Here is a 21,315-nt window from a genome sequence, read left to right as displayed (position 1 = left end):
GAGGGGTCGTGCACCGATAGCTGGTGGCCTCCGACCTGGCCCGGATGGTGGCCCCGGTAGTGGGGCCCGCCGGCACCGAGCTCCATGAGCGAACGCGTCTTGCCCGAGATGACGGTCTCGTGCGTGTCGAGGTTGGTCTCGATGAGACCGATCTTCTGCTCGCTGCCCATGATGGTGCTCCGATGGTGGCCGTAGTAGAACCGCTGCTGGCCGTCCTCGTCCTCGTCCTCGTACTCGTCGCCGTAGTCGGCGTAGTGCGACCGTAGCAGAGCCGCGGAAGGAAGCGTTCCTTCGACGCTCACCGTGTCAGCGCCACTGTACGAACTGCCGTTGGCCGCGTACTGCGATGGGCTTCGGCGATAGTAGCTGCCGCTGCCTCCGACGGAGGCGCAGTCGGGCTCGTCGTCATCGATTTCTCTCGGTGGCGTCGACGAGGCGCGCTGCGCATGTGCGTGCTTCGCCGAAGCCGGGGAGGTGCTGGACCGCTTCGCACACACGCCCACGACCCTCGGCGGTTGCTTCGGGAGCGGTGGCTTGGAGCTCAACACGTGGTTGGTGCCCGCGCGCTGCTGGTTTCCGGGTCCCGCGCGCGACGACCCGTGGCCATGGTGGAAGCCATTTCCGCCGCCCTCTCCATTGAGCGCCGTGCTCGAGTCGGACCGGTACGGGGCGGCACCGGGTGGCCGCGTTACCGCGATCTCGCAATCGTCCGGTTCATCCTCGGCCCCGGTGAAGCTGTCGTCGACCGTCACGCCGGACGTGTTCATCTGGCGGAGGTAGGCCGCCGACTCGTCGGTCCTGCGGGGATCCTTCAGCGGGATGTAGATAAAGTCGGCCGACGCACTGTCATTACCCCGAGCGCTCGGCATCGTCGACGCCTTGCCAGGCTTTCCTTTGACGTTGTTATTGTTGTTGTACGTGGCACCATTGTTGGCCGACCCGGCCAACGGTGGAAGCCCATGGCTGACGTTCGCGCCCGATCCCGTCACCCCGAAGGTGGTCTCCTTCAGCCCGGCACCTTTCTTCGATTTGTTGCGGAACGAAAAGCGAAAACCGGACGAAATGCGCGACAGGAACGTTTTGCCCTTCTTCTCCGCTTTGCCGTTCTTGAAGTTCTTGATCAGATTGCTGTTGTTGTACTGACTCGGGAGCGTGGAGCCCGCACCGACCGGCGGGGGCAGTCCCTTTTCGACACTTTCACTCGCGATGAGATTCTTGCTCGCCATTGCACTGCCAGCGCTATTATTGCCACCATTCTTTCTGTGCCCTTCTACGTCACCACCACCAACACCACCACCACTTGCGTCCGCCGCTAAAGCAGCGGATTGCAGCAGGAACCGATCTTCACTGCTCCCGTAACCACTACGCTCATCGGCACCGTTACTGCGCGCCGCGGACATGACGGTTGAGGTCATCACTGCACAACCACCACTAACGAAATCACTGCCTGCTTCGACCGCCGTACCATTAGACACCGAATGTCGCGGATGCTGCTGTGGCTGCTGTTGATGCTGTGGCTGCTGCGTTCGTTGCTGCCCGTTCACTTCTGACCGACCGTTCTCGATACCGATCATCGCTCGACTGATCGACCCGTCGTCCGCTGCGCTTTCCAGCTGACTCACGCGACTCGGGTAATCGACGGTGCACGAGCTGCCGTCCCGCTCTAGCGCCCCGTCACTGCGCGCTCTCACTCGCTGCTGCTCGCGATCGTCTCGCTGCGTGCTGTGATCGTTGTTACCCGTCACCGCCTCGAGCGAGGAGGAAGCGTTACGCGTTACGACCATTCCAGCACTGCTCGACGAGCCGACGGGCGCGTACGCAGCCAGCTGCTCGAACTGCTCGACACTGTTTGAATTGATCAGCGTGTTCGTTTGCGTCAGCAGGTACGCGTGCTCGTAGTCGTCCGCATCGAAGTCTTCGTCCCCAATATCGATCTCAAAGTCCTGATTCGAAATGATACTCCCATTGTCGTCCGGCTCGATGTCGGACGCACTGTTGCTCTTCCAGATGATCTCGGACACGATCGGGCAGAAGCTGACACCCTTCGAGAGGCCACAGCGCGACGAGCTGGTTGTGGTGGCCGCCGTCGTTAGGATCCCGGCCGAGCGGCAGGAGGAAACGTTCCGCAGCGAGTTGTGATGGTCCGGCACGCTCAGAGCGGACGATCCGCGGAGCCGCCTCGCGTCACTCTCGCCCGCCCCATCGGCCCCACCGCGACCTCCACCGACACCTCCACCACCATCGCCGCCGTGGTAGTAGTTAAGGTTGGGCGTACTGGCAACGAATTCACGCTTCACCGTCGAATAGCGCGACGCTCCAACGGCACGATTAGTATGCAGATCACTCGACTGGCTCTGGCCGGCGCCCACAAATGGGCAGAGGTTGCTCGTCGACTCGGTCGGATCGAAGGTGCACCGTTCGAGGCTGGCGGCGTAGCAGGTGACCAAATTGGTCGGGTCCTGGTCGAAGGTTCGCTTTTGGCCACCCGCTTCCGTCACACTGGTCGCCAGCGACACTGGGAACGCGGAAGTGACAACCGGTGCGGAAGGAACACTGCCGGACGCCTTAGGGGGCGACAGCGCGCCCGTCGCACACGTTGCGTTCTGTTGTTGGTGATGTGGGTTTGTTTTGATTTGCGTTCGTCGTGGTGGTGCTTGTGGTGTGGAGGAAACGACCGCGGAGGAAGAGGGTCCCGGCCCAGTGCCACTCAGCGACGTCTGCAGCCGTTTGGCCCCGGCGAGGGACTTCTGTTCGAGCAGGAACGCGGCGATCGGCTCGTACGCCTCCGCCTGATCGTTGATGATCGACAGATTGCGGTCAAAGTGTGCCGAGATCTCCTCCAGCAGCGAGTTGAACACGCTCTTTTCGTCCCGATCGAGGGGAAATATTCGGCTCTCCTCGTCACCGTCGTCCGCGTCGTCGTTCTGCACCCCACCATCGTAACCCTCTTGTTCTTTTTTCAGCTCCTCGTGCTTCTTCCTTTCATCCCCCGGCAGGAAGTTACCGACCGGACGGGAGTTCATCGTGGACGGCGGTTTTCCTGTCGCTCCTCTTGCCCCGCCCAACTTCGTGCCACTGCTCGTGCGGAACGTGTTACGGCTCAGATAGTACTCATGTCCTCGTGGTCGCCCACCACCACTACCGTACACCGGATGGCCACCGTCCTCGAACTCGTCGTCGTCGCTGTAGTTGAGGGCGGTGAGGTTTGCGTAACTGGCACGAATGTTCTGCTTCGGGCGGGCCGGACTCGCGATGCTCCCTCCCGAACCCGTTTGGAACGTGACCGTTTTCGTGCACCTTCCTTCCGCGCGCCCGATCGTCACCACCGGTGAATGGTGTTGCTGCTGATGCTGCTGCAGATCGTAGAGGTTAAAGTTCTTGCTCGCGACCGACGAGGGCGGCAGCGAACCACCGTAACCGTAGCTGCCACTATGACACACACTGGAACTGTCGCTGCCGAGCGAATGGTCACTGCCGTTCGAATCGCGCACCCCACCGTACAGGTTGAGACACTCCGGCACGCTGGACACGGTGAAACTGATCGGGTCGTACAGACCGGCGCGAGCCGATGGTCCGCCGCCACCGTACGACGATGCTGACGATCGTTCGGTTGCGCGCCGCCGGTACCGATCCGCCACCCCGCCGAACAGCACCAGATCCGGCGAGCTGAACGACAGCGGGATGCGGCGGCGCGGCTTGCTACGCGCGCGACGTCCACCGACGTCGGGCGGACTATTTTTAGTCGCCTCGGATGAATGCGACGCCATCAGCGTTGTCACCATCGGTGCGCGAGAGAGCGATTCCGCCGACGACGATGAAGAAGAAGCACTGGCAGACCCCGAGGAGCAGCAGCTTCGACCGCTGCAGGACGCCAACGACGCTTCGCCACTGCTGTCCGGGGGTGTCGGTGGGGTGAGGAGGGTCGTGACCGGCGGATGGTGCTGTTGCCTCTGCCTCGGTTGCGATTCGCTGGCCGATTGTTGTTTACACAGATCGTGCTCTATTTTTGTACCATTATTAATATTCGTCCAACACGTACGGTGGCCATCATCGCCGTTCGCTTGATTCCGTTCGATTGTTGTCCTCCCGTCTCCCGTCGTCCCCACCGTTTCCTCGTCCTCCATCTCCTCCTCCTCCTCCTCGTCCACGTCGCACACGGTAGAGAGACGATTTTCGCTAAACGATACATGCCTCGGTTCCACCGGGATGTAATCCATACTGAGCGGTTGCTGCTGGTGATGGTGTGGCTGCGTCATCGAGTGCGATCCACGACCCGCTGCCGGGATCAACGCCGCCGGCGGGTCAAACAAACCGCCCCCACCGTTGCCACAGATAAACGTGATGTTTTCGGCCGAACCGAAGTTCGTCAGGCTCTTCGACCTCACGCGCATCCCGCTCATGCTCACGTGCAGATGGTCGCAGTAGCCACTGTCCTCGCTAAGGCTCTCGATCGAGTTCTTGTTGCGCGCGGTGCTGCCCCGGCACGCCGAGTGCTGCCGCCGTTCGGAGCACCGGGCCGCGCCGCAACCCCGCACCGTCGCACTCAGCAGCTCCTCCTCGGTGTCGCCCGTGTCCTCCGGGGATTCCGTCGTGGTTCGCGCCGAAGAACTGTCGCGTGCTGCAGCACGTGCCACGTGGCACTCGTCACTGGCGTACCGGTAGCCGCTGCTTCCGGTCGAGCTCGCGTTACTGCTACTACTGTCCCCGCGGCCACTCACACCACTGGCGCCACTTCCACAGCTTCCACCGCTACTGCTGCTGCTACTGCTCACACTGGACGACGTCGAGTACAGCTCCGAGTCACTAATGTTCAGTGCCGTCGACTGGCCGATGCTCTTCTGAATGAGGTTCGAAGTCGTCAGCAGATTGCTACCCTGCCCAACGGTGCTGGCCCCCTTCGGCATCCGCGCACCCGAAGGCACCCCGTAGAAGCTGAGTGCATCCGCAGTCCGCGCTGCACCCGGCCCCGTCGTGTCGCCACCGCTTCCCGGCACCACCAGCGAGTTCGATTCGCTCGAGTAGAGGGACGGGGAGGACCCGGACAGTGGATGCTGGCTCACCGCCGACTCATTCTGCAGCTGGCGCTCCAACGATTCGAACTGGATCAGCGAGGAGGAGCGGCTCAGCGACGCGTACGATAGACTATCGGAGTCCGTAAATAGATCATGTCCAATCTCGTCGAATCGTAACCTACCGGGATGGCAAAGAAAGGTAATGTGATACACCGAATGGATTAGTGACGGTACTGGTGGGTCTTAATTTAGGGAAAATTGGTTCACTGCAGCAGTACCCCGGGCTAACGAGCCGCCACCGCTCGCGTTCGTCAAAGATAAATCCGATCGTGTGGAACTCTTGCAATTGACTGCCGACTCGAGCGACTCGAGCCGGACCGAACACAGGCGCGCGTTCGCTTACCTTAACCTTAAAACGCAGCGCCGCCAGCAACCTACGTACGTTACCCCCGAAGTGCAATAATTAAAGTATCGACCAGCGATTAAAACCCGGCCCGATCCAGTCGTCCTGGCCTACCGCTCGCCCGCTCGAATGTCCCGCTGGTATGGATGGATTGCGCCCGCGCGCTCGCACACACGCTTACTCCCGTCAATCTCTACCGCGTGACTGTGCGCGCTATCCAAGCGGTGCGATCGCGCGGGGCCGTCGGGTTTGGCTTCTCTGGCGTCGTCGTTAATGCCGCGAGTGACGACGTGCTTGCGCGGGCCCCGTCACCAACACGCCCAAGCCGGATACTGCCCTCTTGTGCCACACTCGCACACTGGGAGGAAGTGCGGAGATTGGCCGACGCGAAACACTCAAACAGCAGGGATGGCAAAGCCGCCGTGGAATAGATTCAAAGGATTTACTGTGCTTGTTTTCTAAGTCGGATTTCGGACAGCCATATCTGCTAACTCTGTGTACTATGTACATCAGGTACAATTCATGCCAAATGGTTTATGCAAAAGATCCCTTCGGGATTTATCAGTTTTCCTTTTCATTTAAAAGATTTGTCAGTTGTTTTTTTTTCGATTCCATAGACGAAATACTAACTCTGTCTGCTTGCTCCTGTAATGGTGATGTTTAGTGAAAAAAACAGTGATTTTTGACAACGTCTGTGAAGAGGTCGTTTTAAAACCATCACTGTTTTAATCCACGTAAATGCAGGATGAATGAAACTGACCAATAATGCAACAATTATCTACACATATGCAGATGCATTGTGACATTCCCTGTGTCATTCAGAGCACACAACTAATTGTGTTAATGTTGTAAATTAGAGATGAGTTGAAGAAGTTTGTAAAGTTTAAAAAATGGCCCTTTTAATGAGATATAGTTTGGTCTTCCTCAACCCCAGACAAGAATTTATAGAGGAGTAACTAAACAGCGTTTATGAAAATTGATTTTGTAAGTTAATTAACATCGATGCTGTCAAACCTTCATCACTTTATTACATTTGTTTTAGAAAATTTATCTCATCTCAATAATTTTCTCATAACATCAATTGTGTTTGACACTCCTGCCTGAGAGCAAACAGAGGCATTTTGCTGTGTGTGCCTTTTTCCACCAACCAGCCGAGGCATTCACTTGCGGGACGATCACATCCACGGACTCAACGATCGTTCCAATTGCTTCCTAACGGCGTCCAGGTCCCCAACCCGCCGATATCATCTTGCCTTCCTGAGGATGGAGTTGGATTGGTTCAAGTAACATCTATACGTGCGTCTCCGCGGGGCAGAGAACGGAGAGAAACACTGTATCCGCACCCCGCGGTTGTCCAACACAGTCTCACGCTGGAGCTGGCTCGGAGCTGTACGTGCCGTGATCGATGTATCGGCTACGATGTAAACAACGGCCACAACAGTAGCCACTCGCTAATGGACCTTCTCCTGGCGGGGAGAAGGAATCGGGGAGCTAGCAGTGGCAAAAAAAAACACGCACGAAAACAACCTCTCGAAAAATGCTCTCGGCTGCCAAATTGCCGCCATCCCCCGACGTCAACACGGCCGATCGAGACGGTTTTCTTAAGACGTTTCACGGTTTGTATTGTTTGTCTCCCGTCTCAGCTGTCTCTTTCTGCCTTGGTTTCAGGAACAAGGCAATCCAATTACTCGCCGATTTTGACATACTTCGCGGGGGGACGCGGTAGGAAGGGCAGGTGGGACGCCCCTCAACAACGGCACTTGAATCGGGTCTCTTTGTCTAGGGGTGGATCGGGCTACCGAGCAACGCCATTCCCAAGAAATGTCGGGACCGTTTCTGTCGCGATCACTATCTTGCACTCTCCGATCGTACCGAGACTTGGGTCGGGTATCAAGATTTTCTAATCCTTTCCACTGCTCCAAATGAACTCCGGACTACGCCACGCCACACTAGGAATACATATCCCGCGAAACGCACTTGAAGCGTGTTTTTTGTGTGAAAATACCAGACGAAACAGTTGCCAGACGAGCCGTCGAGCACCAAAACCGAACGACCTCGAACTCCCAAGCTAAAACCCCATCGAGATCGCGGGAAGGCGTGCGTTAGGGTCCGAAGCTGTTAAAACATGAAGCACACAACGCGCTGGAGAACCGGGCACTTTGCAGCACTTGATTCAGGGAGATCATTAGGATCGGCTTCAGCATCGGTTACAAAGCCATCTGTAGCTTCGTACAGCGATCCCGTTGCGAGAGGGCCACCATGGTCAGGGAAGTGTCATGACAAAATGTCAAACACACGTGTTCCCTGAAACATTATCTAGTGTACTTGTTTGGCATACTAAGGCCACTAAACTGCTTTCTGCCAGCTCGCATTTGAAAGTACCCACATGGATATACATATTCGTGCTCACACCTTGCCTCTACGTGGGATGAAGAAAGCTATAAACCAACGGCAAACAATCTAATTTGCGTAACACCAACCCCCTTCGTTTGGGGCATCGGAAACTGCCCTCTATTCCGAGTTGGTGTTATCATTCCGAGGGCATAGATGTTTAGCCTCGATGCTAATATTCACGGGCGTTCGATGCGACATTCCAAGCTGTACAAATACTCGACGGAATGGCGCGAAGTAACGCGTAGTAGCACGTGATTTGCATACTGCAACGATCGGGGTCGGGCCATGAGGCACAAAACCAGATGCTCCCAGCTGTGGGGTGGTTCATCCGCAAATGAAACCGTTTGTTTGAAAGATGATTAACGATATTATCTGGGGGATTTTATAGATACCGTCTTGGCAACGCCTCTTCCAAACACCATTCCTTTTCTTTGCGCATTAAAAGCTGGGCATTCTTGGTGACTCAGAAAGATCGTCGTTCGTACAACCAACAATTGTTTAATGTGCTCGTGATGTTTAGAGGCAACTTCACGAGGGGAGGATCCCGCATCGAAAACCGTCCACATTACGCATCAGCCAATTAAGAAAGGTGACAGTGGTCAAAGAGAGGGAATGAGTTGACTATTAGGCGGTTGCGTACGGCCATTCCTTACAACGATCAGTCTGGCCCAGTGTGAGGGAAGTTATCTAGCGGTTTCCCTTGGGAGTCAACGATCGAGTGTATCGGAAGAAAGAAAGAACATTCCTATGCTTTCGTTGCACACAAAGCACTTTCAAGTCGGGTCGCTACCGGCATCCATTGCATCTATGCAGCTGTGTCTCGTCTAGTCGGGCCGTAGTTTATGTTCGTTCGCGCCAGAATCGGGGACATTACTGTCATGGTGCCACGGTGGTATAGCTGTAATAACTGCTGACAGTTGGCATCTTCCGTTCCGTTAGGGTCGACCAAAGGCTGCGCGTGCGTTGTTTCCGTACGTCCGACACACCAACGTACTTCAAATGGAGATACCCACAAACACGTGTGTGGCAAAACGATTCCTCCCTCCAGTAGGACGGAAAACATATTTCGTGCTTCATTCACAACATACCAGCTAACGTCGAACGCGATCTGCGTTCCCCCATGGCCAAGGTCTTCGGGCGTGCGGAAGCGGTTAACGACCTGATTATGCATTTTATCTCTGACCGGAACACACATCATTCACGGCGACAAAGGGAGGGTGAAATTGTGGAACGACCATCGTATTAGGTGTGATCTAGGTGAACCCTTTCACTGGTATGTTTGGTACACGATCAGCGTATCGGACTCAGGCTGGAGGCTGCGTTTTGAGTTGGAATGGGTTTTTAGTCAGATGAATGGACTATGATGGTAAATTATATTGCACAGATATTGCCATAATAATTAAATCAAATCATTAACGATGTTTTTAAACCCGTATTTTGCTAAATTCTCAAAAACAAATATTGGCTGTATTTAATGAGATCGTTAACATTTTGGATTCAATTATATATATGAATTGTACAATTCATGAAGAACTGTTGGGACACTTTTGGGAACTTTTTTCGCAAAAAATAAAAAGAAAAATACATGATTTCGTTTATTTATTTAAAAATATATTAACGAGTCTCACAAATTGCCAGCAGAGGGCACTCACAACTGTTGCACTTTTTTATCAATAGATGTCGCTAGCAAACCTGTCGGTTACTAGCGCCACCTAGCCGCAAAACTAGCTTCATTTGCGAGACATCTACTGGAGATTCAGATCAGCTTTGATTCAAAATTAATTCGTTAAAATAACGGAAAAATAATTTCTGTATCATTAACCATTTCAATTGCACAATGGCTTCTGTATTTTATATCACATTATGAGCTTTGCGCAGATTAGATTAGAATTCACGCCAGAAGAAATAAAATTAGAAATTTACATGAGCAAAGACAGATATTTCGTATCTGAGCTCCAAACGCTACGTTATTAGATGTGTGTGATAAGAACAACTTATTTGGCCACTCTTCGAATTGAAACTTTCGGTTGTCGAACGTTCTTTTCTCCATTATCAACTGGTGCCAACTTAGGCAGTCATTCACCAGGTCACACGCCTTGCGTATAATTAATTGAGAAGAAAAGAATAGCAAAAACATAATCTTTTCAAGAAAAACAACGAAGAAAAGAGCGTTTGACGAGTCAGAAAGAGACACCGGAAATTACCGCCCGAGATAACATTATCAGTTCACGCTCCCGACTCTGTTTGTGGTACGGGCTGATGTGTACCATAAAGTTGTGGTACATGGAAGAACATATTTTTGCCAATATATAGTTACGGTATGCACCAAACAATAACTGCATGGCAAGCAGTTCATCGACACCGCATGACCACATGGCAACGAACAACCGTACCAGCGCCAAGCAGCGTCAGCAACGCAACGCCAGCCGAGGGCACCGTACTTGCAAAGCAGAGTCAGCGGAAAAGCGACCAACAACGACCAGCTGAGCGACCAGCCGATGCAGCACGTGCAGGAAGAAAAGAAATAAGAATAGGAGATACGGAGGCTAGCTCCAGCACCTAGTTAATAAGAATCGATTAGTTTTAATTCAGACTTTGGAGACGACAGGTTCACCTGATCGGAATAAATTTATTTTTTTAGGATAACTCCCTAACACTTAACGTTTTTATATGTTCGCCATTAATTGGCTCAGTGTTAGTGATAATTGTGCACGCGTTATCGCTCAGAACACATTATCAACATTAGTTCTTTGTATTCCTTGCCTTTCCGAGCCAAACGAATCCGAACGATCCTCAGTCGTGTTTCATGTTTCGTTCGTTTCGTCAGATTATGTGTTTAAGTGCTTTGAAATACAGCGATTTGAAAGTCATGAGTAATTGTAATATTATGTTGGTGCTGTGTTTTGGTGTAGTTTTGTCAGCTCGGCTCACAATGGCGATAGGAGGTTTCGAGATGGAGCTTTTAATGACAAAGTTGGACTACTTGCAAGATAAACTGCAAGAGGTGGAGCAAACTATGAAGACAGCTATGGAGGTGATAGTTAAACTTTCAACTCAAGTTAAGTGAGTGCCGGAAATTAAGGAGAAATATGACGAATTTTTTCAGAGAATGGAACAACGTCTGCAAGAGAAGCTAAACAAGCAAGAAAATAGTATCGAGACGATCGAGGTCAAAATGCATGCAATGGAAGACTCTTTGAAAAAGGTAAGGAAGTGTGCAATGGGTGTTACAGTCTTCAAATTTATACGAATATAATTTTGTGAAATTAATGATTGCCTCTTTTGCAGAGTGTGAAGACAAACGAAGAGAACACACGGAGCAAATTGGAGGAATTATCGCAAACTGGGCTCAAGAAACTGAGAGAAAATAAGGAAATTCTTGACATGCTAACAAGTTCGATTCATAATTTAACTACCAATGTAGAAACACGCAGTAAGACATTGGAAGACCACTTAATAACTCCTATCCGTTCATGTCGTCAAGTTACCGGAGAATCCGGAACGTATCTGTTCCGTTTGTGGGAAAAATCTAAGCCTTTCGAAGTCTTTTGCGAACAAAATAAGTTCGAAGGCGGCTGGATAGTAATCCAGCACAGATTCGACGGTTCAGTTGACTTTTATAGGAACTGGACGGAGTACCGAAATGGATTTGGGAATGTTGATGGCGAATTCTGGCTCGGGCTGGAATACGTGCATCAAATTACCAAAAACCGACCGCATGAACTGCTGGTGGAAATGAAAGATTTCCATGGAAACTACAAATACGCAAAGTACGACGAATTTGAGATAGGGAACGAATCGGAGTTGTATGTGTTGAGGAAGTTAGGGAGATACTCAGGGACAGCAGGAGATGCGTTACGAAGCAACAAGAATAAAAAGTTTAGCACATTCGATCGAGACAATGATAAGTCGAAGGACGGTAATTGTGCTAAGGATTTTCACGCAGCCTGGTGGTACAATTACTGTATCCATTCCAATTTGAACGGGCCTTATCAGAACACAACAGGTGATTTGCGTGCGATGGTGTGGATAAATTTAAAAGACGACTGGCGTAGTATGTCTTACTCGCGAATGATGATTCGTGATATAATTAATTAACACAAACATAAAGCGATTACCTCACCAGCGAAGGTTCATTAGCTGCAGCATCTTTGCTTTCTCTCTCCCTTCTCTTCTACTAAATTAAAGGAATCAACAGAAAACCTGATACAAGCATTACTATGCACAGCAATTGTTTCTGCATGAAAATAGTATTCAAACATTGGTTAAAAGTAAAATGTTCGTTTTCATTCAAAGAGAAAAATAGATAGAAATAAGAGTGAAATAGATTTAACCATTTAATTGGTAAGAGTGAATTGGAAAGAAAGTTTACTTTGGAGAAATATTCGCGTCGAGCACGGACTACGATCGAAAAATATACGTTCGAATCGAGTTGTCAAAGGTCACTCAAGTGAAAAAGCGCGGGAAAAATTTCACTCATCTCCCCTTAAATATGTTCATTTTACCTGCCATTTTGAATGTCAACGAAATGAACTCTTTGGGCAAATCCGTTCGTTCCCGTTTGTATGGGAAGAAATCCGCGAGGTTTTAAGCCGCGGATTCTCAACGAATTCGAAAATTTCAGGGTTCTTATTTATAAAAAGAGTGTTAATCGCATTTCTGAGGATCCTATTTGTAGTTTTTATGAATTAATTATTGAAATGATAACCAACGACTTCGTTTGAAAAGAAACAATCATCCATTACATTGAAACACTTCAACGCCTTAGGTATAAACGAAGTTGGAGGCTTCAAAGGAACCTTTGAACATGTAAGGTATAAACGCACAGAGTTCATTTTTCACCGACCGTCGAACGGATTTTATCCGATCGTAGTCCATGCTGTACCCGATTAGCTGTTATCGTATATCGTATGTATGTTATGAACTTTTGTTTTTTTTAAATAAATAGTAGTGGAAAACTACATGGTAGTAAATATCGATTTCAGCACAATTTGTCGCAATACATTTTCTTTTCGAGAGCACCAGCATTTCACGAGTCTGAAAGCGAAGCCGGGAATCTTCGAGATAACATAACCAGTTCACGCTCTCGGCTTTGTTTGTGGTATCCGCTTTTGTGTAGCTATGGGTCACCCAGAAAGAACAAGTTTTTCTCAAAATATGTTCTCGATCAGTTGGCTCAACACATACTCAGAAGAAGTTCTTTATATTTCTTGCCTTTCCGAGCCAAAAAGAAATCGCATGATCTTCAGTCGTTTACCACCTTTTGTTCTGACTGTGTGTTAAAGTGCTTTCAACTAATTCTAAAGTCATGAATAAATGTAGCTATGGCTTGGTGCTGTGTTTTAGTGTAGTTTTATCAGCCCGGCTCACAATGGCGATAGGAGGTTTCGTGATGGAGCTTTTGATGACAAAGCTGGACTACTTGCAAGACAAGCTGCAAGAGGTCGAGCAAACTATGAAGAGTTCGCTGAAGGTGAATCTAAATTCCCAGCACAAGTTAAGTGAAAACACGATGATAAAGAAGAAAAATATCGACTCTTTGTAGGAAACGGAGCATCGTTTACAAGAGAAGCTAACCAAGCAAGAAAATAGTATCAACGAAAAGATCGAGACGATCGAGTCCAAAATTAATGAAATGGAAGACTCTTTGAAACAGGTAAGGAAGCATGCAATAGGTAGTGGAGATCCGGCTCAGAAAATCAAGCTGGTCAATTTTTGTTTTTAAATTATGTCTGCTTCTTTTGCAGGGTGTGACTGAGCTCAAGAAACTTGGAGAAAGCAAAAAAACCCCTGACATTTTAACAAATTCGGTAAGAAATATTAGTGTGCAATCCCCAGCACAAGTTAAGTGAAAACACGATGATAACAGAGAAATTTTTTGACTCTTTCTAGGAAACGGAGCATCGTCTACACGAGAAGCTAAACAAACACGAAAATAATATCGACGAAAAGATCGAGACGATCGAGGAAATGATGAATGAAATGGAAGACTCTTTGGAAAAGGTAAAGAATCATACAATAGTGGTAGCAATCGGGTTCAGAAAATCAAGTTGGTTGATTTTTTTAAAAATTGATGTCTGCTTCTTTTGCAGGGTGTGACTGAGCTTAAGAAACTTGGAGAGAACAAAAAAACCCTTGATATTTTAACAAATTCGGTACGAAATATTGGTATGCAAGCAACATTACACACTACGTTGCTTCACTTTATCCGTAGGTTCGGAGGCGGCTGGATTGTGATTCAGCACAGGTTCGACGGTTCGGTCGATTTTTATAGAAACTGGACCGAGTACCGTAATGGATTCGGAAACGCAATGGATATTAATGCCGAATTCTGGCTTGGGCTGGAAAACGTGCATCATATTACTAAAAACCGACCGCTTGAACTGTTGGTGGAATTGAAAGATTTCTACGGAAACTACAAATTCGCTAAGTACGACGGGTTTGAGATAGGGAGCGAATCGGAAAAGTATGCGTTGAAAAAGTTAGGGAAATACATTGGGATAGCAGGAGATGCGATGGGAATCCACTTGAATCAAAAGTTTAGCACATTCGATCGCGACAATGACGTAGATAATCGTAATTGTGCTAAGGAATTTCACGGAGCCTGGTGGTACGTGAACTGCCACCGTTCCAATTTAAACGGCCGATATCAGAACACACAAAATGATGGTAGTGCGATGATGTGGTACTATTTCAAGAACGACTTGCGTGGTTTGTCTTACTCGCGAATGATGATTCGCGCGTACATTAATTAACACAAACATAAAGCGATTACCTCACCAATGAAGATGTTCATTAGCTGCAGCATCTTTTGATACAAGCATTACTCTGCACAGCAACTGCTTTTGAATAAAAACAGATCGTTTGATAGTAAAATATTTGTCTTCATTCAAAGAGACAAAAACAAAAAAGAAAGATACAACGGTGAAATAGATTCTACTAAATAAAACAGTTGTAGTGAATTGGAAAGAAAGTTTACTTTGGAGAAATGACATCTATCTTCAAATAAAGTAGGTATCTTGTGAACGAAAAACGTCTTTAGTGCGTTGACGTTTTTTTTTAAATGGAAAAGGTTTTTTTTAGTGGAAAAAGTACATGATAGTAAATATTGGTTTCACCACAATTTGTCACACGAAAGATTCTCTTGGTTAAAAATTTGTCAAGCTGCCGTCCAACTTAAAACTGTGCCATTCAATCGTTTTTAAATCCATTGTCACGTTGTTCCACCTGCTAATTATTTTTCTATCAGTTTTCCATGCCTTCTTCCACCCGTAAGTGATGAGAAAGTGAAGGTATTTGATCAGTCCATTGCCAGGCGCGAGCTGTTAAACAAGCATTTTTGTCAAAATGTCAAGTCCCGCGGATAGTGGCTTTTAAATTAATACTCCCGCTCTCGTTGTAACACGAACCCCGTAAACTAATCACAATGGTACATGGCCACTAAATGTCACCCAGCTAAATACAGCACCAAAAACTGTTCCACCGAACGCATTTATCTTTTTCGCTCGAGCTAGCGAGATCTTAAAAAAACATGCCTAGAGGAACCAAGGAGAAGACGCGGGCAGAAAACTACGTACCTTTGTTCATTGTGTCGCTTCATGAAATATTCATTCGTTTCCAGGCCGTCGGATTCGACGCAAATGCGCGGCCGCCGGCCGTAGATGGCTAGATCGGAAGAAAGGAACTCGTCACCGAACGTTGGCGTCTCCTGCTTCCGACGCTTCGGAGGGCAGATGAAATCGCGCTCCGACATTGTGTCTTGGTCTACGCCGGGAAACGGAGGAGAAAAACATCCCAAACAAAACGAGGCCGTAAGAAATGGAGCACCTTCAGCGCTAGCGAGCAGGAACATTGAACTTATCTTACCGGAAGGTGTCTCGACGCGGATCACCGATTCCGCATCCGAACCACCGGAACTCCAGACGTGATCGTACTGGGACCAACTGAGTGGTTGCTGCTGCTGCTGCTGTTGCTGCTGATCGTCATCACCATCATCGTCGCTGTCATCCTTGTCCCGGTCCTTCTCGCGGCCATCGTCGTCGTCGGACGTTTCCTCGACGATCGTCTCCAGCATCCGGCTGCCGGTGGTGCCATTGAGTGGATTCGCTTCCGTCGCCTCGGCGTACGCCGGCAACCAGGGGAACGAAATGTCATCCGAGACGTCGAAAATGTTTTGCTCCATCACTGTCCACACTACATTTTCCGCGTCCGCACCCTGGAAGAAGCAAAGAGCGAGAGAAGGGAAAGGATAAATGAAACACATTTCATGAATGAACACTCGTAAAAAGGGAAATACAGTTTTTGACTCCAGAACCCATTCCTATAACTTTCAAGCAGATTTGTTGTATGTTCCATGAGGGTTTAAACTATTTTTGTGCTTTAAAAGTCTAAGCACGTAAAAGTATTGGGTTAACAAAATAATAATAATTATCAATGCCTCATCATCATCATCATGATTATCATTTCCATAAGCATTCACGCTACCATTTTGCAAGTTTGCTTTATGTCCCAAAACTCGTCCTGCCTTTTGGTGCGAAAAAGTTGACACAGTTTCTTTGCTCCTCGTCTAGTTTACCACTCCCTTCATCGAAATCATGTCAATTGCATACCGGAAAAGGTGGAATGTTGCCATTTGAAGGATCCCCAAACACTCCAAACCGATCGCTTATCCCTCGGAGAACGCTTCGTTTGTTTTTTGCTCGATCTTGGCATTTCGATTATCGAAAGTTGGCCAAATTCTTCATCTCTTGCCGGAGGAGCATCGCCACAGTCGCAGTCGTTCGTGCTCGTCTCAACAAACCATGTTTTTCTTCCCTTCCCTTTCGAAACTCTACAGGTTTGAGTGTTGCTGCGTTTTACCGAAGCCTTTTCTTCAGTGCTGCTCCTCTTTGAAGGTTTCTCCTTCTCGAGCGATGGGTAAATATCAGCCAATCCTCTGTGGGCTGCATATTTCATAACCTACCGATTTTGCGCCAGGTTTCTTCTACGCCATCCTTTTCTTTGTTCTGCCACATCTTGAAACACCAAAAAAAAACGATGGTACGACGGTGAAGCACGGCACATTTAAGTTTACTTCAACCACCGGCAGGTCCGCGCGACGAAACGTAGTCGATAGGAAGTTCGAAGCGAAACAACCACCTGGACTTCAGCAGCCACTTTAGGCGAGCCCGATTAGAAACGTGGCATTTGGTAGGGCTAACTAAGATGAAGCCAACTAAGACCCCATTATCCATTCCGCGATCAATCTCTTGCAAGGGGCGTTTCACGGGGCGATCGAAAGCCGGGAAGAAGATCTCGAAACGGAATGGAGATCGACGAAAACGATCGCAAACTGGATCGAATTGATACATTTGATTTCAGTAGATGCCGAGGGCGAAAACGTAGAGAAAACCTCGTCGGATTTAGTCAGAGAGTAAATAGAAATAGAAAGAAAAAATGACTGCAATATACTCATTGATTGACTTTCAACGCGAGACATTAGCATTTGAATTAGAAATGAGATGTATACCAATAAACTTGGCTTGGCTATGGAGGTAGTTTGAAGTAATCCTTCCATAAAACAATCGCTTCATTATTCAAATCCCAGAGAGATTGTTTTTTGTATTGCAACTTTTTATAGTTTGATTGCTTTTTGTTACATTTTTAAACGCTTGTAATAGTTTCATTTCTGTGCCATTTTATCCTCTCCCAGGTTCGCTAGCATTTTTTAAATAAAAATAGTTTCAAAATTAACTTTTATACCTATTTTATTTTTTTATTTGATTTATTGGTAAAAACTGATCGTTGAAACCCCGTTTTTCAACCCCGTCGTGAATGTTTTGAATGTAACAATTTAAATATGGTTAAATTAATTTGAAAAAATGATGAAAACTACTACATTACTTTACAAATTTAACAAGTTTAAAATTTAAAAAACACGTTACAAAATTTCTAGAAATTATTTCTATTAGTTTCAATATCTTGATGTACCGAACAATGAAATCTAATTGACTGAATCATAGCAAAACAACTCAATTGTAATTGTTTTATGAACCATGCATGATTGCAAAAGTTGGACACCTAAACAAATCATGTCATGTCAATTAATCTTGACCATGTCCTACAAACGTTAAATGCCCCCGTTCAGAGGCATGGCATTTCTGAATGGAATCGTTTCCGACACTTAAGGGACTCTGCTGGCTGTGTTTTGAAGTTTGGAGAAGAATAATGCATTCAAGACCGTGTCGTTCCGTTACGCAAAAGGTACACAACAAACAGTATGTTGGGGCGCTGGAAAACGATCGTCCCATGGTTCTATGTTTTGCTTGACAGTGTGGCATTATCACCCTTTGTTTTGGGTTGTTGAGTTGAATAATAATTAGAAACACGGTAACCATATGTAGAACACGGACTGACAGAACCATCCGGTCGTCGAAAGTCGCGTGGACCGAACGGAACATCGCGTTGGTGGGAAAAAAACATCCCATGGAGAATGGCGCTCCGAACGGTAACCGTTGTAAGCGGCTTTAAACACAACGTGAGACGACGCACCCGAGTGGACAAAAACACGTTATGTCGCGGACACCAGTAGCATCATCGGTGATCAACGTGTTACCGTCGGGCGACATATGTCCATATGGAGGCTTACCTTCACTCACCTGTCCGCGCCACCGGTGACCGTAAACTTCAAGCATAACCGTGTCCAAGACACGATTGGAACGTCATGTGGATGCGGTCAGTGCGATAAATTCACGCGTAACGCGCTCGCTTGTAAACTGTCACCGGGAAAATTCGCCCTTCACTTCACACACCAGCAGCCAGTCCTGTCCGGGGGCAATCGTTTTCCATGACGGCACGTGCAGACACCACCGGCGGAAGTGATCAAGCGAATCGGCCCGTGAGTTTTCATATTTCTCCCGTTGGTCCAGCAAAGCAGCGGCAAGTGATGCGGAATGATGCATCCATGCCCCACCATTCGGAGGGTCCATTCGGTTCAGCCTCTTTATGCTGCATGAGCATGCCACTTTTACGTCCTATCACACTCCGGTCCCCTCTGGAGGCCCGAGGCGTTGCGTAATGGGATTGAAAATTAGCTCCATTGCGGGCGTTATATCGACTCATTAGGAGTTTATTGGAGTGTACGGCGGCACTGGGGCACGTCGCCTTCGGGTCAATGGAATGGAAACGATCGTGGCAACATTTTATTTCATGTTTTCGTTTTGCCATTCCCCAAGCGCAATGAAATCACTTAGTTTGAAAAGTCCGTTAATGTGAATTCAAACATATTCTGTATTGGAAAACTATCCACAACTATGTGTTCTTTTGTCATTTGATGACTAAAGATATTTGTTGTCGATCAATGCTATCATGAACCATTATAAATCATCTGATATAATTTACTTAACTCAACTATTTTGTGTACCTTCCAGAATCTGTTGATGTTGCATAAATTCTTGATGTGACTTTCATGTAAAATATTCTTGTGAAATTTAAAATTTACAGGTATGTAAAAAACAATCCACAAATTGATACCCTTTTTTTCAATTTTGTACGAACAAATACCATTAAAAAACAAAACAAGCGATATTTTTGTTTTCAATTTTTTTGATTATGTTATCAGTCATCAGTCTTTGCGTTGTTGTTTTAAAGAGTGCACATACAAGCTTCAACTCTTTCTTGGAAGTAGGTAAAATAATCCTAATCACCTTTTTTTATTTCACTGGAAAACCTCAAAGATAAAACTCACTTTTGAGTAATAAAAACGAAATACTGTACTGTAAAGAAGTGAGTCCTTCCGGCCGGATTAGTTGAAAAAAGTGTCTCAGGTAGAAAAACCAACCACTTGGTTGATTGAAAATTATCTCGCTGGTCAAGAAAAAGCAACGACACCGGTTTGTCTTTCCACTTATCAGGCCGATTAGCAACATTGTTCCTAGTCCTCCCCATCGTCATCCGGCGCAGCATTAAAAGTAAAACGGGCCACATTTGCGACCGAACCAATTAATTAACAGTTAATAAGCCGGTAAAATACTTTCATTTTTCTTCTACTTCTCACTTTTCTCCCTTTACCTTAAGTTTTATTGGTTTCCTTTAACAACGCCCGCGTTTGGTAATTGATCGGAAATTTCATCCCGCAGCCGATTCAATTGGTCCGGGAAAAGAAACGGCGTGGAAATACATTTTCATTTCCCCCTCTTAAACACATACACACACATGCTTGGGAAAGGCATTCGAACGAGTTTGAAAGACAACATAAAACGGCGCTGGAAGAAAACACAAAAAACGCAAATCCCTTTCGATTGACCGTGGAAATTGAAACGGATTGGAGAAAAGCTCGCGAGCGGCGACGCGCTGTAAACTAGAAAAATGCATTCCAATCATTTCCGTCATTTCCCTGCCGGGGCTCCTCATTTCCGGCCCTCTCGGTGGTGTTGGTTTCTCATTTTGCGTCGGGCCTGTTTTCCTCTCGCCATCCTCCACCTTCCAAGTGGCCAGTTATTTTCACCTCATCGACACCAAAGAACAAAAACCGAAAGTAGGAACAGAAAAGCGAACGCTATCAGTTATGCTTCGGCGAAGGAAAGATAAAGCTGGCCCCTGTCCATCATCGGTCCATCCGGTGTGCGGGTGGTCTCATAACAAAATATTGGTTTAAAGTTTTTACCCTCCCCCAAGTGCTGGTTTACTCCACCTACTCCACCGTTTGGTTCGTAACGGTCAGTTATGCAAAAGTGGTGCCGGTGGCCAGTGAAGAGCTTTGCGTGCTTGCCCGATGGTTTCCTGCCGTCGTTAGCGAAAACTTTTCCCAACATTTGGACAAGTTTCCACGTCAACGAACCCACCACCGAGTCTTTCGATTCGTGTCATATTTGATCCCGACTCAACAAGATTATTTCAAACCGTGACAAACCCCATCACGGCAAAGATTGACAAATCAATCAGTCGCTTGCATCATGCCGCCGTTACGAACGATGCACCTTCTTGTCCAATCGAAGAAAGCGATCTTCTTCTGTTTCTTCTTGCATCGTGACTTACCGGTCGGAAGGTGGAATTATTAAATTAAAGCTTCACGCTACGTTATTGCCACTGTCAAGAATAGAAATAAATCCGCACAGTAATCCTATTATAAACAGTGCGCAAATTTTACGTCGAAGGAAAGCTGGGATGGGTTCTGGAGCAATGCTGCCAATGGGTGGTCAACTTACGCTTCAATATCACCAAGGTTTACTGTCCATACGACTTTTTTCGAGCTTTCTTATGCCATTGACTATTTTTAAACACATTGATTTTTAATAAGCTGGTTGATAACCTTTTTGCTACAACATCTTTGTCAGCACAACATTCACATAGGTTTTTTACTTATTTGTATTTTTGTTAATATCAATTGTTACATGTCTTTTAATAACAATTCTGCTTCTTTGTTAATATCTGGAAAGTTAATTCCATTCAAGCTCCGAGAAAGTAAAAAGTCTTTGTTTAAGTGTATGTTCAATAAGCAAAACGGTTTTAGTTAGATCGCATTTCTAT

The 21,315-nt window shown here is 47.5% G+C and overlaps 3 protein-coding genes across 3 annotated transcripts in view; 1 reads left to right on the top strand and 2 right to left on the bottom strand.

The window, feature by feature from the left end:
* LOC131266433 (uncharacterized) overlaps window positions 1-1,566 on the bottom strand; it is a 48,666-nt gene extending 47,100 nt beyond the window's left edge. The window contains exon 1 of the mRNA XM_058268952.1: window positions 36-1,566. Coding sequence (XP_058124935.1) covers window positions 36-1,415 — 1,380 coding nt within the window. The 5' untranslated portion in view covers window positions 1,416-1,566. The remainder of the gene's footprint in view (window positions 1-35) is intronic.
* LOC131262142 (uncharacterized) lies at window positions 1,441-8,980 on the bottom strand. Its single transcript, XM_058264067.1, has 7 exons — window positions 8,898-8,980; window positions 3,161-5,190; window positions 3,009-3,118; window positions 2,544-2,924; window positions 2,221-2,474; window positions 1,552-2,142; window positions 1,441-1,447 (listed from the first exon to the last, which is right to left on the bottom strand). Exons 1-7 carry the CDS (start codon window positions 8,978-8,980, stop codon window positions 1,441-1,443), a joined length of 3,456 nt encoding a protein of 1,151 aa, XP_058120050.1.
* A 1,938-nt stretch (window positions 8,981-10,918) lies between these two features.
* LOC131262139 (fibrinogen-like protein 1) lies at window positions 10,919-14,564 on the top strand. Its single transcript, XM_058264064.1, has 5 exons — window positions 10,919-11,014; window positions 11,098-11,242; window positions 11,294-11,890; window positions 13,161-13,350; window positions 14,024-14,564. The coding sequence occupies exons 1-5, from the start codon at window positions 10,919-10,921 to the stop codon at window positions 14,562-14,564; spliced, it is 1,569 nt and encodes a 522-aa protein (XP_058120047.1).
* The last annotated feature ends 6,751 nt before the right edge of the window (window positions 14,565-21,315 follow it).

The sequence above is a fragment of the Anopheles coustani genome, chromosome 2, assembly GCF_943734705.1.
Source record: "Anopheles coustani chromosome 2, idAnoCousDA_361_x.2, whole genome shotgun sequence".
NCBI classification, from domain to species: Eukaryota; Metazoa; Arthropoda; class Insecta; order Diptera; family Culicidae; genus Anopheles; species Anopheles coustani.
This window is presented reverse-complemented; position numbering and strand designations above follow the sequence as displayed.